Genomic DNA, 14,896 nt, shown 5'->3' on the forward strand with positions numbered 1-14,896 from the left:
ATGTTGCTTTACCGTCCAGGTTACCCTCGTAGCGAGGTAAGTGACACCACTGTCAATATACTAATACTCTGCGCCAGGCAGCGTCAGGGTAATATATACTACATTCCACCCTGTGACGTAACCTGGCTTCCGTACACTTCCAGCATGCTACATACATGGATACGACTCACCTGCTGTAGGTTTGTACACAATTCTGTATCCCATTGTGGGGGATGGAGGGGGGTCCCACGTAACCCGTAGCTTATTATACCATTCATCAGATACACGCAGGTTCCTTGGCGCAGACAGCGGCACTGTGGGAAGAAACAGGCGGGATAGGTGCAGAAAACAATCGCATGCTAGCTATGGCCACTTCGCTAATTGTGCAAATTGGAAAATTCTCGTTGAATATTCAATATGAAGAAAGTAAGACTCCCTCTGGAATGAGTGTAATGGGCGAGCAGCTGTCTATTTTTGTGCAATTGCACCTTCAGACCTCTAGACAAGACACTGGCATGGGCACTCCTTCTCAACTTTGGGGTCTATTTACTACGCCTTGGAAAGATAAAGTGGCAAGAAATAATAAGAATTTACTTACCGATAATTCTATTTCTCGGAGTCCGTAGTGGATGCTGGGGTTCCTGAAAGGACCATGGGGAATAGCGGCTCCGCAGGAGACAGGGCACAAAAAGTAAAGCTTTAGGATCAGGTGGTGTGCACTGGCTCCTCCCCCTATGACCCTCCTCCAAGCCTCAGTTAGGTACTGTGCCCGGACGAGCGTACACAATAAGGAAGGATTTATGAATCCCGGGTAAGACTCATACCAGCCACACCAATCACACTGTACAACCTGTGATCTGAACCCAGTTAACAGTATGATAACAGCGGAGCCTCTGAAAGGATGGCTCACAACAATAATAACCCGATTTTTGTAACTATGTACAAGTAATGCAGATAATCCGCACTTGGGATGGGCGCCCAGCATCCACTACGGACTCCGAGAAATAGAATTATCGGTAAGTAAATTCTTATTTTCTCTATCGTCCTAGTGGATGCTGGGGTTCCTGAAAGGACCATGGGGATTATACCAAAGCTCCCAAACGGGCGGGAGAGTGCGGATGACTCTGCAGCACCGAATGAGAGAACTCCAGGTCCTCCTTAGCCAGGGTATCAAATTTGTAGGATTTTACAAACGTGTTTGCCCCTGACTAAATAGCCGCTCGGCAAAGTTGTAAAGCCGAGACCCCTCGGGCAGCCGCCCAAGATGAGCCCACCTTCCTTGTGGAATGGGCATTTACATATTTTGGCTGTGGCAGGCCTGCCACAGAATGTGCAAGCTGAATTGTATTACACATCCAACTAGCAAAAGTCTGCTTAAAAGCAAGAGCACCCAGTTTGTTGGGTGCATACAGGATAACAGCAAGTCAGTTTTCCTGACTCCAGCCGTCCTGGAACCTATATTTTCAGGGCCCTGACCACATCTAGCAACTTGGAGTCCTCCAAGTCCCTAGTAGGCGCAAGACACCCCAATAAGCTGGTTCAGGTGAAACACTGACACCACCTTAGGGAGAGAACTGGGGACGAGTCCGCAGCTCTGCCCTGTCCGAATGGACAAACAGATATGGGCTTTTTTGAGAAAAAAACCACCAATTTGACACTCGCCTGGTCCAGGCCAGGTCCAAGAGCATGTTCACTTTTCATGTGAGATGCTTCAAATCCACAGATTTGACTGGTTTTAAACCAATGTGTTTTGAGGAATCCCAGAACTACGTTGAGATCCCACAGTGCCACTGGAGGCACAAAAGGGGGTTGTATATGCAATACTCCCTTGACAAACTTCTGGACTTCAGGAACTGAAGCCAATTCTTTCTGGAAGAAAAATCGACAGGGCCGAAATTTGAACCTTAATGGACCCCAATTTGAGGCCCATAGACACTCCTGTTTGCAAGAAATGCAGGAATCGACCGAGTTGAAATTTCTTCGTGGGGCCTTCCTGGCCTCACACCACGCAACATATTTTCGCCACATGTGGTGATAATGTTGTGCGGTCACCTCCTTTCTGGCTTTGACCAGGGTAGGAATGACCTCTTCCTGAATGCCTTTTCCCTTAGGATCCGGCGTTCCACCGCCATGCCGTCAAACGCAGCTGCGGTAAGTCTTGGAACAGACATGGTACTTGCTGAAACAAGTCCCTTCTTAGCGGCAGAGGCCATAAGTCCTCTGTGAGCATCTCTTGAAGTTCCGGGTACCAAGTCCTTCTTGGCCAATCCGGAGCCATGAGTATAGTTCTTACTCCTCTACGTCTTATAATTCTCAGTACCTTAGGTATGAAAAGCAGAGGATGGAACACATACACCGACTGGTACACCCACGGTGTTACCAGAACATCCACAGCTATTGCCTGAGGGTCTCTTAACCTGGCGCAATACCTGTCCCGTTTTTTGTTCAGACGGGACGCCATCATGTCCACCTTTGGTAATTCCCAACGGTTTACAATTATGTGGAAAACTTCCCCATGAAGTTCCCACTCTGCCGGGTGGAGGTCGTGCCTACTGAGGAAGTCTGCTTCCCAGTTTCCATTCCCGGAATGAAACACTGCTGACAGTGCTATCACATGATTTTCCGCCCAGCGAAAAGTCCTTGCAGTTTTTGCCACTGCCCTCCTGCTTCTTGTGCCGCCCTGTCTATTTACGTGGGCGACTGCCGTGATGTTTTATCCCACTGGATCAATACCGGCTGACCTTGAAGCAGAGGTCTTGCTAAGCTTAGAGCATTATAATTTTACCCTTAGCTTTATTTATGTGGAGAAAAATTTCCAGACTTGATCACACTCCCTGGAAATTTTTTCCTTGTGTGACTGCTCCCCAGCCTCTCGGGCTGGCCTCCGTGGTCACCAACATCCAAAACTGAATGCCGAATCTGCGGCCCTCTAGAAGATGAGCACTCTGTAACCACCACAGGAGAGACACCCTTGTCCTTGGATATAGGGTTATCCGCTGATGCATCTGAAGATGCGATCCGGACCATTTGTCCAGCAGATCCCACTGAAAAGTTCTTGCATGAAATCTGCCGACTGGAATTGCTTCGAAGGAAGTCACCATTTTTTTACCATGGCCCTTGTGCAATGATGCACTGATTTTAGGAGGTTCCTGACTAGCTCGGATAACTCCCTGGCTTTCTCTTCCGGGAGAAACACCTTTTTCTGGACTGTGTCCAGAATCATCCCTAAGCACAGGAGACTTGTTGTCGGGATCAGCTGCGATTTTGGAATATTTAGAATCCACCCCTGCTGTTGTAACAGTATCCGAGATAGTGCTACTCCGACCTCCAACTGTTCCCTGGACTTTGCCCTTATCAGGAGATCGTCCAAGTAAGGGATAATTAAGACGCCTTTTCTTCGAAGAAGAACCATCATTTCGGCCATTACCTTGGTAAAGACCCGGGGTGCCGTAGACAATCCAAACGGCAGCGTCTGAAACTGATAGTGACAGTTCTGTACCACGAACCTGAGGTACCCTTAGTGATAAGAGCAAATTTGGGACATGGAGGTAAGCATCCCTGATGTCTCGGGACACCAGATAGTCCCCTTCTTCCCGGTTCGTTATCACTGCTCTGAGTGACTCCATCTTGATTTGAACCTTTGTAAGTGTTCAAATTTTTTTAGATTTAGAATAGGTCTCACCTAGCCTTCTGGCTTCAGTACCACAATATAGTGTGGAATAATACCCCTTTTCTTGTTGTAGGAGGGGTAATTTAATTATCACCTGCTGGGAATACAGCTCGTGAATTTTTTCCCATACTGCCTCCTAGTCGGAGGGAGACCTTGGTAAAGCAGACTTCAGGAGCCTGCGCAGGGGAAACGTCTCGACATTCCAAACTGTACCCCTGGGATACTACTTGTAGGATCCAGGGGTCCTGTACGGTCTCAGCGTCATGCTGAGAGCTTGTCAGAAGCGGTGGAACGCTTCTGTTCCTGGGAATGGGCTGCCTGCTGCAGTCTTCTTCCCTTTCCTCTATCCCTGGGCAGATATGACTCTTATAGGGACGAAAGGACTGAAGCTGAAAAGACGGTGTCTTTTTCTGCAGAGATGTGACTTAGGGTAAAAACGGTGGATTTTCCAGCAGTTGCCGTGGCCACCAGGTCCGATGGACCGACCCCAAATAACTCCTCTTCCTTTATACGGCAATACACCTTTGTGCCGTTTGGAATCTGCATCACCTGACCACTGTCGTGTCCATAAACTTCTTCTGGCAGATATGGACATCGCACTTACTCTTGATGCCAGAGTGCAAATATCCCTCTGTGCATCTCGCATATATAGAAATACATCCTTTAAATGCTCTATAGTCAATAAAATACTGTCCCTGTCAAGGGTATCAATATTTTTAGTCAGGGAATCCGACCAAGCCACCCCAGCTCTGCACATCCAGGCTGAGGCGATCGCTGGTCGCAGTATAACACCAGTATGTGTGTATATACTTTTTATGATATTTTTCCAGCCTCCTGTCAGCTGGCTCCTTGAGGACGGCCCTATCTATAGACGGTACCGCCACTTGTTCTGATAAGCGTGTGAGCGCCTTATCCACCCTAAGGGGTGTTTCCCAACGCGCCCTAACTTCTGGCGGGAAAGGGTATACCGCCCATATTTTCTATCGGGGGGAACCCACGCATCATCACACACTTCATTTAATTTATCTGATTCAGGAAAAACTACGGTAGTTTTTTCACATCCCATATAATACCCTCTTTTGTGGTACTTGTAGTATCAGAAATATGTAACACCTCCTTCATTGCCCTTAACGTGTGGCCCTAATAAGGAATACGTTTGTTTATTCACCGTCGACACTGGATTCAGTGTCCCTGTCTGTGTCTGTGTCGACCGACTAAAGTAAACGGGCGTTTTAAAACCCCTGACGGTGTTTTTGAGACGTCTGGACCGGTACTAATTGTTTGTCGGCCGTCTCATGTCGTCAACCGACCTTGGCGCGTGTTGACATTATCACGTAATTCCCTAAATAAGCCATCCATTCCGGTGTCGACTCCCTAGAGAGTGACATCACCATTACAGGCAATTGCTCCGCCTCCTCACCAACATCGTCCTCATACATGTCGACACACACGTACCGACACACAGCACACACACAGGGAATGCTCTGATAGAGGACAGGACCTACTAGCCCTTTGGAGAGACAGAGGGAGAGTTTGCCAGCACACACCAAAAACGCTATAATTATATAGGGACAACCTTATATAAGTGTTTTCCCTTATAGCATCTTTTTTATATATTTCTAACGCCAAATTAGTGCCCCCCCTCTCTGTTTTAACCCTGTTTCTGTAGTGCAGTGCAGGGGAGAGCCTGGGAGCCTTCCCTCCAGCCTTTCTGTGAGGGAAAATGGCGCTGTGTGCTGAGGAGATAGGCCCCGCCCCTTTTTCGGCGGCCTCGTCTCCCGCTCTTAACGGATTCTGGCAGGGGTTAAATATCTCCATATAGCCCCCGGAGGCTATATGTGAGGTATTTTTAGCCAAAAAAGGTTTTCATTTGCCTCCCAGGGCGCCCCCCTCCCAGCGCCCTGCACCCTCAGTGACTGCCGTGTGAAGTGTGCTGAGAGGAAAATGGCGCACAGCTGCAGTGCTGTGCGCTACCTTAAGAAGACTGAGGAGTCTTCTGCCGCCGATTCTGGACCTCTTCTCGTTTCAGCATCTGCAAGGGGGCCGGCGGCGAGGCTCCGGTGACCATCCAGGCTGTACCTGTGATCGTCCCTCTGGAGCTAATGTCCAGTAGCCAAAGAAGCCAATCCATCCTGCACGCAGGTGAGTTCACTTCTTCTCCCCTAAGTCCCTCGTTGCAGTGATCCTGTTGCCAGCAGGACTCACTGTAAAATAAAAAACCTAAGCTAAACTTTCCTAAGCAGCTCTTTAGGAGAGCCACCTAGATTGCACCCTTCTCGGCCGGGCACAAAAATCTAACTGGCTTGGAGGAGGGTCATAGGGGGAGGAGCCAGTGCACACCACCTGATCCTAAAGCTTTACTTTTTGTGCCCTGTCTCCTGCGGAGCCGCTATTCCCCATGGTCCTTTCAGGAACCCCAGCATCCACTAGGACGATAGAGAAAAAGGGGGTCATTCCGAGTTGATCGTAGCTGTGCTAAATTTAGCACAGCTACGATCATCTTTCCTGACATGCGGGGGGACGCCCAGCACAGGGCTAGTCCTCCCCGCATGTCAGTTTGCCCCCCCCCCTTCCTGCTGAAGTGCCAAGGCATCACACAGCGGCGATGCCTTAGCACTTCAGGAGTAACTCCCGGCCCGCGCAGCTTTAGCGTGCTGGCCGGGAGCTACTCCTCGTATGACGTCACGCAGCCGCTGAGGCCCGCCCCCCGTTCGGTCCAGCCACGCCTGCGTTGGCCGGACCGCGCCTACGAAATGGCGGCCAAACTACACCGTTTCACCCCCTACCGCCCATCGATCGTCTCTGCCTGTCAATCAGGCAGAGGCGATCGCTGTCCTGCTACGGCCTTCGGCCGTCCCGCATGCGCGGGCTCACTACGGCACCGGCGCATGCGCAGCAGAGACCCGTTCGCTCTGCTGCGTTAAAACGCAGCGAGCGAACGGGTCGGAATGACCCCAAAAGTACCAGCCAATCCGCTCCTAACTGCCATGCCACAGACAGGAATTAAAAAATGACAGTTAGGAGCTGATTGGCTGTTATTTTATCTCATACACTTTTATCTCTCTCCAAGGCTTTAGTAAATATTGCACTTTGGGGTTTATTTACTAAGCCTTAAGGTGGGTACACACTAGTAGATATATCTGCAGATCAATTGATCGGCAGATATATCTATGGACGGATCGGGCAGTGTGCTGAGCATACACACTGCCCGATACGTCGGGGGACTGACGTCATGAACTGGGCGGGCGGGCGCTCGCGCCCGCCCAGTTCACCTGTCAATCACCGCCGGCCGCCGCATCATGTGTACGGACGGTCGGACGACCGCCCCGTACACACACAGCGACGGGCCAATATATCGGTAGATATATTGGCCATCGGCTGTGCTGCGCGGCCGACGTGATACGTCTGTGAACGACGGAGTTCACAGACGTATCGCCCGTACACACTGGCCGACGGTCCCGCGATGTATCGGCCGTTCAAGAGAACGGCCGATACATCGACCAGTGTGTACGGGCCTTTAGGTGGAGATAAAGTGGCCTGAGATAAGGTACCAGCCAATCAGCTCCTAACTGCCACGTCACAGGCTGGGTTTGAAAAATGACAGTTAGGAGCTGATTGGCTGGTACTTTATCTCCAGCCACTTTCTCTCCACCTGAGGCTTAGTAAATAGACCCCTTTGTTTGTAAACAAAGACAAAAAATGCACATGGGACATGGGTGACAGTGATTTGGTGCCCATGGGCCCCAGGCAGTAGCCTAGGCTGCCTAACAAATGATCGGACTCCAGTAAGTACACAGATGTAAGGAAAATGTCTCTGAACTCAATAATGGACATCCAGTATATTATATTATATTATTATATATTATTATATTATCCAGTATATTATATTATATTATATTATTATATATTATCCAGTATATTATATTATTATATATTATTATATTATCCAGTATATTATATTATATTATTATATATTATCCAGTATATTATATTATATTATTATATATTATCCAGTATATTATATTATATTATTATATATTATTATATTATCCAGTATATTATATTATATTATTATATATTATCCAGTATATTATATTATATTATTATTATATATTATTATATTATCCAGTATATTATATTATATTATTATATATTATCCAGTATATTATATTATTATATATTATTATATTATCCAGTATATTATATTATATTATTATATATTATCCAGTATATTATATTATTATATATTATCCAGTATATTATATTATATTATTATATATTATTATATTATCCAGTATATTATATTATATTATTATATATTATCCAGTATATTATATTATATTATTATATATTATCCAGTATATTATATTATTATATATTATTATATTATCCAGTATATTATATTATATTATTATATATTATCCAGTATATTATGTTATATTCCATAACGTGTCATTGCTTTTCTGTAGTTTCTTTTTTCTTCATTATAAGTACTTACCGTTTAAAAGGCCACTTACAGACCCCAAAGATGGCGGATCCGTGTAATTTTAGATCTAATGTACAATACATTAACACGTAAATATGCAGTTTATATGTATAGCGTGTACGTACATGTTCTCCCAGATGCGGATACCCCGTTCCCTTCCTCGTTGAAATACACAGGGGTCACGGTGACTTTGTACTCTGTGTCCGACAGCAGAGACTGTAGCACAAGGTCATTATCCCTGTTGGACACAACTTTCTGTGGACACAAGATGGAAATGTGTGTTACGCTGTATATACTGTAAGTGGGAGATGTTACTGAACAGTTGGGCTGAATGGGAAGAAGGGTCTGATCCTTAATGCATTCCTGTAATCAGCGGAACGGCGGTACTCTCACACCTGAAGCACCACAGTGTTGGCAGTTATGATTCCGACATTGCTGAAATGTCAACATGGAACATGTCAACATCTGCAGAATGTCAACATCATCACCATCAGCATCTAAAATATCGACATGTGAAATGCCGACATTCTCAGAATGCGGACACTTAGGTTAGGCTATGGGAATGGAGGGTAAGGGGTTAGACTGGGGGAAGGGGGTTAGGGTTAGAGCTTAGCATTACCCGGTAGACACCGGTGAAGCCGCTGGACCCGCCGAACAAGGTAAGTTACCGCTGGACCACCAGGAATATTTTATCGACATCCTAATAATGAAGAAATCTCGGCAGTGTCGTGGTTAATGTCGACATGGACACCGTCAACATTATGAATGTTGAGCTGATGAATGTCAACAAAATATACCCAACCCGTTCTAGATGTCACCTTATTACCCGCACGCACACAGGAGATGGGAAGTGACCATTACGTTCTGCACAGTGACATCGGGTGTGGATCAAAGGGTCGATCACACTTAGGTCGACAGTCATTAGTCGACAGTGACTAGGTCGACACCTGAAATAGGTCGACACAGTCATTAGGTTGCCATGAACAAGGTTGACATGGAAAAAGTTCGACATGAGGTTTTTTAAATTTTTTGGGTGTCATTTTCTTCGTAAGGTGACGGGAAACCCCAAATAGTGCACCATGTCCCCTCACACGGCTCGCTTCGCTCACCGTGCTTCGGGCAAGGTTCCTCGTTCCACTACTGCTGCGCTTGGCACAGGTTCGTAGTCCAGGTGGATCGTAAAGTATGAAAAAGTTAAAAACTGTAAAAAAAAAAAAAAAAAATTGAAAAACTAATTTCGACCTTTTTCCATGTGACCATGTCGACCTATAGACCAAGTCGACCAAAAGTGGTCGACCTAATGACTAAGTGACCTAGAGATCGGATACAGTGACAACTTATGCTGGAGAGCCAGTCCATTAATATTAATTGGCGTTTCCAGCTTTGGAAGAACCACAGTTCTCTCAGTCACAGAGAGAGACAACAGCTATTGGCCGGGATGTAAGTCCGAGTTCGGTGGCCACGTGGGATGTTGGCAGAACGCGGACGTGTTTTTAAAGGGACAATCATCTATAAGGCTACATGATTGCCCCTTTAAAAAACGTCCAAGTTTGGCGGGTACACGTGGCCACACATCACAGGATTTTCCCTGCTTGTTTATATGAGATGACAAATAATGCGCTGCCCGCCTGTAGGTGTTAGGGGGCCGCACACGTGACCATGAGTAGTATCCGGCTGCCCATTACTGATATAATGCACACTCTATGGAAAATACACGAGTTCCGTGCAAGCTTACCACCTCCTCCCGATCGCCATACGCAGTGATATAGGACACGATGTACTGCCGAATATTGGCATCGGACATCTGCCAGGACACCCGAAGGCTAGACGTGGTCTCATCGCTTATGCGCAGATTTCTAATGCCCAGGCGGATAACTGCGATGGCAGAAATACAATAAAATAAATAAAATAACAGTTGCAGGTATATATACACTATATACTTTATATGTATACATTACAGTAATGGAGACACACTTGCTAGAAAAGAAATTAAATATTTTTTTTCCTAAATGTAAAGTAAAGCAAGCCCTCTATGCTCATTTGTACTCCTCAGGAGAACGCTCCACAGTAAACAATAGGGCGATTGTTACAGCCTTCGCACATGGGACCTCATTCAGTAAGGATTGCAAAATTTGCGTATCGCAATCTGGCCGATTTTCTAACGACTGCGCATGTGTAGCGTTCGCATTGCACACGAGAGTAATAATAGCAACAGAAAATGCATACACATTGTGATCGCAATGCAGACGCTGTTTGAGTGACAGGAAGCCGGCGTTTCTGGACGGAAACCCAACGTTTTCTGGGTGTGTCTGAAAAAACGCAGGCGTGCCGAGGCGTTTTTACGGAGGGCCTCTGATGTCAGCGACGACCACTTCCAGCCTCCTGTGTCACAAGAATTGTGCATGACCTTGCCTGGTGCAGATAGGGAAAATCTTCGATGTTCCGGTAATTGCGTATGGTTCTGCGATCAGCCCACATATTGCGATGCATTCGCAATTTCTGCAATGGACGTTTTTCCTCTATCTCTGGGCGGAGACTATTTGATCGCAGCAACTGCTTTTTAGCAGAAACTGCAATCCTTGCTGAATACGTTCCATGGCCCACTCTTATTGAGGATATCATATAATCATCATATCACATACCTGCCATCGTGGGTCTTGCAGTCGTTGGGGCCCTTGTGGTCCGCGTCACTGACAACATGAGAAACACAGATCATTTAAAAACATATTTTTTTATTTATGGATGAATCGTAAAAACATGACCCCCCTCCTCCCCGTGCTATATGTGTGGCCCAGCACCATCATATTAATCAAGGCTGGATTAATGTTTGTGGGGGCCCCGGGGCAACTAACTTGTGGGGGCCCCTGTCAATAAAATGGCCATTGAGATATACGAGTGATGATATTAACATGATATGACAGAGCTCAAATGAATTTAGTTTTACATTATGGGCAATATGTATATACACAGGAAAACCAATTCTCCTGAGGTAAATAAGTAGATTGATGCCTTACAGGTTGTTGCCAAAGCTGAAAGAGTATCGCTTTCTGCCTCATCAGCAAAGATGGCCGACAGAGAGACTTCATATTCCGTGGCGTGTTGCAAACCCTCAATAAGATGGGAGTTGAGATTCCCTTTCAGGAGAACCTAGACAGAACACAGCAGTTGCACGGGTCATACATTGATAACAGCCAGTCACTTTCACCGTGTGTTGATACAATAAAAATAAACCCACTTAGAAATTGGTTTTGGGTAAAATTCATGATATTAAGTTTTCCTTAGCAGAATGTGGTGTTTCCCAGATCCGCTGGGTCCCCCGGTGGCTGCACTGATGGCTACGCCAGGCTAGTGCAACTCTACACTGCTAAGGGATGTTATGTTTCCGGCATGTACTCAGGGCCAGATTAAGGCTTGTGGTAGCCTAAGTTGTGGGAACCCCTTAATTTGCCACTCAGCCAATATGGCCACAGTTTGAGCACTCGTACGTTGAGAGTTTACAGAGCAAATCAGCTCCTGAGTCCTCTCATCGGCGACACTGATATCATGTGTCTGTGTGCATGGGGCCCAGGGCGAACTAACGGTGACAGGGATAGTGCTATGAGGGGAGAACAGGGCAAGAGGTCCCTGCCTATTAGGGCTTACATTCTAAGGGAAAGATGTATCAAGTCTTGGATAGAGTCAAAGTGGAGCCGTTGCCCAAAGCACCAAATCACTATATGTCATTTATCTAGCACAATCTATGAGATAACAGTTAGGAGCTGATTGGCTGGTTTGGGTAACTTCTCCACATTTCTCTCCAAGCCTTGATACATCTCCGCTTAAGAGAGAATGATATAACTAGGAGGGAGAACTGATAAAGAGAGTGTTAGAGCAATGAGTTATGAGGGAGGCTAATAGCTGTTTATATAGAAATGAGTTTTAGGGGCTCGCTTCAAGGTGTGGATACTGGAAGAGGGTCTGGTAGAGCGTGGGGGGTGAGTTCCATAGTATATGGGCTACACCGGAGAAATCTTGGGTGCTGTAGTGAAAGTCGGAGACCAGAGCTGAGGTGAAGCAGTGGTCAGAGGAGGAGCATAGAAGGCGGGAGGTAGTGTAATTGGAAGGTTGGAGATGTTGGTGGGAGTGGAGTGACTCAGGAGCAGAATTATTAAGCATGGTGAAGTGATAAAGTAGAAGGTGATAATGCACCAGCTCCTAACTGTCATTTTTCAAACCCAGCCTGTAACATGGAAGTTAGGATCTGATTGGCTGGTGAGTTATCACCTTCCACTTTATCACTTCACCAGGCTTAATAAATCTGCCCCACAGGGCTTTACACATGAGGGTAAGGAATACGATCTGCACTCTGAGTTTAATGTGGAGCCAGTAAGTATTTGGCAGAGGAGTGAGGTCGGCACAGCAAGGGGAAAGAGGCAGAAGATAAGGTAGGCAGAAGCTTTAAGGATAGATGGAAGTGGGGAGCGTTGGAAAAGCCGGAAAAGCCAGAAAAGAGTAGGTTACAGTAGTCCAGGTAGGATATGATGAGAGTATTGGTGACATTGGTGGTGAGAAAATGCCTGATTCTAAAGATTTTGCGAAGGGGAAGCGGCATGATTGTGAGATAGACTGGATGGTGGGAACAAAGGGGTGTGTGAAGTCCAGGAATATAGCCAGGCAGAGGCGAGGATGGTACAGGCAACAGGAGGTGAATGGATCCTGGATGGGTGGGAGCAATGAGTTCACGTTTTAAAAAGGACAGACCCAGCAGCCATTGCCCTAAATACAAATCACAAGTAAGTGTTGCCCTTACAAACGCCATGAAGGTCTATGGAGAGTTTTCGTGGAACAGGACTCTATTCCATGTGGAATAATGAGTAGCATTGGTTAGTTACCTCCTGGGTGCTGCCGCCGCTGGTTGGGATCCATTGCAGTTTGTACATGACTATGTCTGATGCAAACTGTTTCCAGTAAGCTCTGAAGCTGTTTGTGGTTATATCTCTGACCTCCAGGTCACGGGGAGCTGGGACTGGGTCTGTGAAAATATATATCCCCGTCAGGATTTCCAATAAACAAAATTGTTACAATTAAATAATTAAACATGATGCACGCGGGGGGCGTGGCCTGGTCGTGGATGCAGGAGGCTGTGCAGCACACGAGCTCCTGAGATAGTAGCAGTTTTAACTGCTAAATTGTACTAGTACTCGGGGAATTATCACCCCCTATCTATCTGCCCGGGCCCCCCAGGCATCGACCAGGGTGGTTGCGGAGCCGGCGGGTGCCCCCTGTACCCGTGCGGGTTGCGGCCTACCCTGCTTGCTGGAGCCGGGACCTCGCGCTCGGAGCAGCCGCGGACCGGAAGTTCGGTGCCCTGCGGCGGAGGGCCGAGAAGGAGCCGTCCGCATTACCCCTGAAGCCCCTACACCACTCACCACTCCACATCTGTTCTAGGTGAGTCTCTCCCTGGCCGTGCCGCTCGGTGCGGCGGTCCCCCGTGTACCCGGCGGTCAGCTTGCTGCGAGAGGCGCCGGTCACGTGGTGCCGCTGCCGGGGCCGAGCGCGGCCGCCGCTGCACACAGCGAGTCTCCTGGGACCCCTCCTGGGCTTCGGAGACCCAAGCCACTGCCACCACTGAGTGTACCCCGTAAGTGGGGTCTATATATATACATGGGGCATACAGGCACCTGCAGTGAGTGACCTGGCGGCGCCATTTTGGATCCTGGCAGTCACCTGGAAAAGCACCCACATTAAGAGTTGCTGAACTAGGGGGATTTCTAGCCCTGCGGCCAACTAAGGTGTCGGGGAAGGGAGCTGCCGACACAGAACTCCAGCCTAACCCTGAATGCACATTCTTAGCCTGACATAGAGAAGAGAGGCTCCCCCTTGTGGATCCTTGTCACATCTCATCTCACCTCTCCTATTGTTATACTTGTCTGTATTATAACAAAGCACCTTGCCTATGAAAATTCACCGCAGTGCGATCAGCAAGTCTCCACTCAAAAGGAAATAGATGCCTCCTCCTGCCGCCATGTAGGGCCGTCTCGAGGGAGGCCGGCTGACGCCTTCTGACACGTTCTATCACCCAAACGACCACAGATCTGTCTTGCGGACTCTGCAGTCTCTCGCTAGGTCCGACATGATAACGCATCCACCCAGGTATGTCTGTAATTAAGCGACTTACCGAACGCACTCACCACTGCATATGACACTCTCTTCTACAAGGTGGCGACATAGGGATTTGTGAATATCAGCCCCAAGCCCTGGGATACGGGTCCGGGGGAGTAATCAAGGTATGACCTGAAGTACTGGGTCGCCCGACACCCCTGCTCCAGTACTGGCCGTGCAGGCTCCGACGCCCAAACCCCCTTCCTGCCACCCATGAGCCGCAGGAGACGTAGGGGAGTAAAAACCCCTGCTTGCCAGTCTGACGTCACCCCCCGCACAGATTTACGAAGGTTTCTCAATCTCCGGAAAGATACAGATATGGCGACTCCATCGACGCCTTCCTCTCCGGCACATGCTGAGAGGTTGGAGAAGCAAGGTGAACCCAGGGTGATTACACCAGATAGAAGCCCCGCTGGACAGCAGGACATGCAGAAGGTACTCGCCCTCCTGCAGACTCTGCCCACTAAAGCGGACTTTACATCTTTGGAGAGTAAACTGCGGGATGTGGTCCACTCTGAGGTGTCCTCACTCCGGTCGGAACTGACTCAGCTGGGCTCTCGCATTGAAATATTGGAGACCAGGGGAGAGGACTCCAACGCTTTTCAACACGCATTGGTGGA

At 47.7% G+C, this 14,896-nt stretch overlaps 1 protein-coding gene across 1 annotated transcript in view; it reads right to left on the reverse strand.

The window, feature by feature from the left end:
- Positions 1-14,896, reverse strand: part of COL14A1 (collagen type XIV alpha 1 chain) — a 258,070-nt gene that overhangs the window by 134,078 nt on the left and 109,096 nt on the right. Inside the window, exons 16-21 of the mRNA XM_063924450.1 lie at positions 13,007-13,146; positions 11,150-11,282; positions 10,778-10,825; positions 9,871-10,010; positions 8,261-8,390; positions 171-293 (exon numbers count right to left, since the gene is read on the reverse strand). Of these exons, the coding sequence (XP_063780520.1) occupies positions 171-293; positions 8,261-8,390; positions 9,871-10,010; positions 10,778-10,825; positions 11,150-11,282; positions 13,007-13,146 (714 nt within the window). The remainder of the gene's footprint in view (positions 1-170; positions 294-8,260; positions 8,391-9,870; positions 10,011-10,777; positions 10,826-11,149; positions 11,283-13,006; positions 13,147-14,896) is intronic.

This window comes from Pseudophryne corroboree, chromosome 5 (genome assembly GCF_028390025.1).
Source record: "Pseudophryne corroboree isolate aPseCor3 chromosome 5, aPseCor3.hap2, whole genome shotgun sequence".
Taxonomy (NCBI): Eukaryota; Metazoa; Chordata; class Amphibia; order Anura; family Myobatrachidae; genus Pseudophryne; species Pseudophryne corroboree.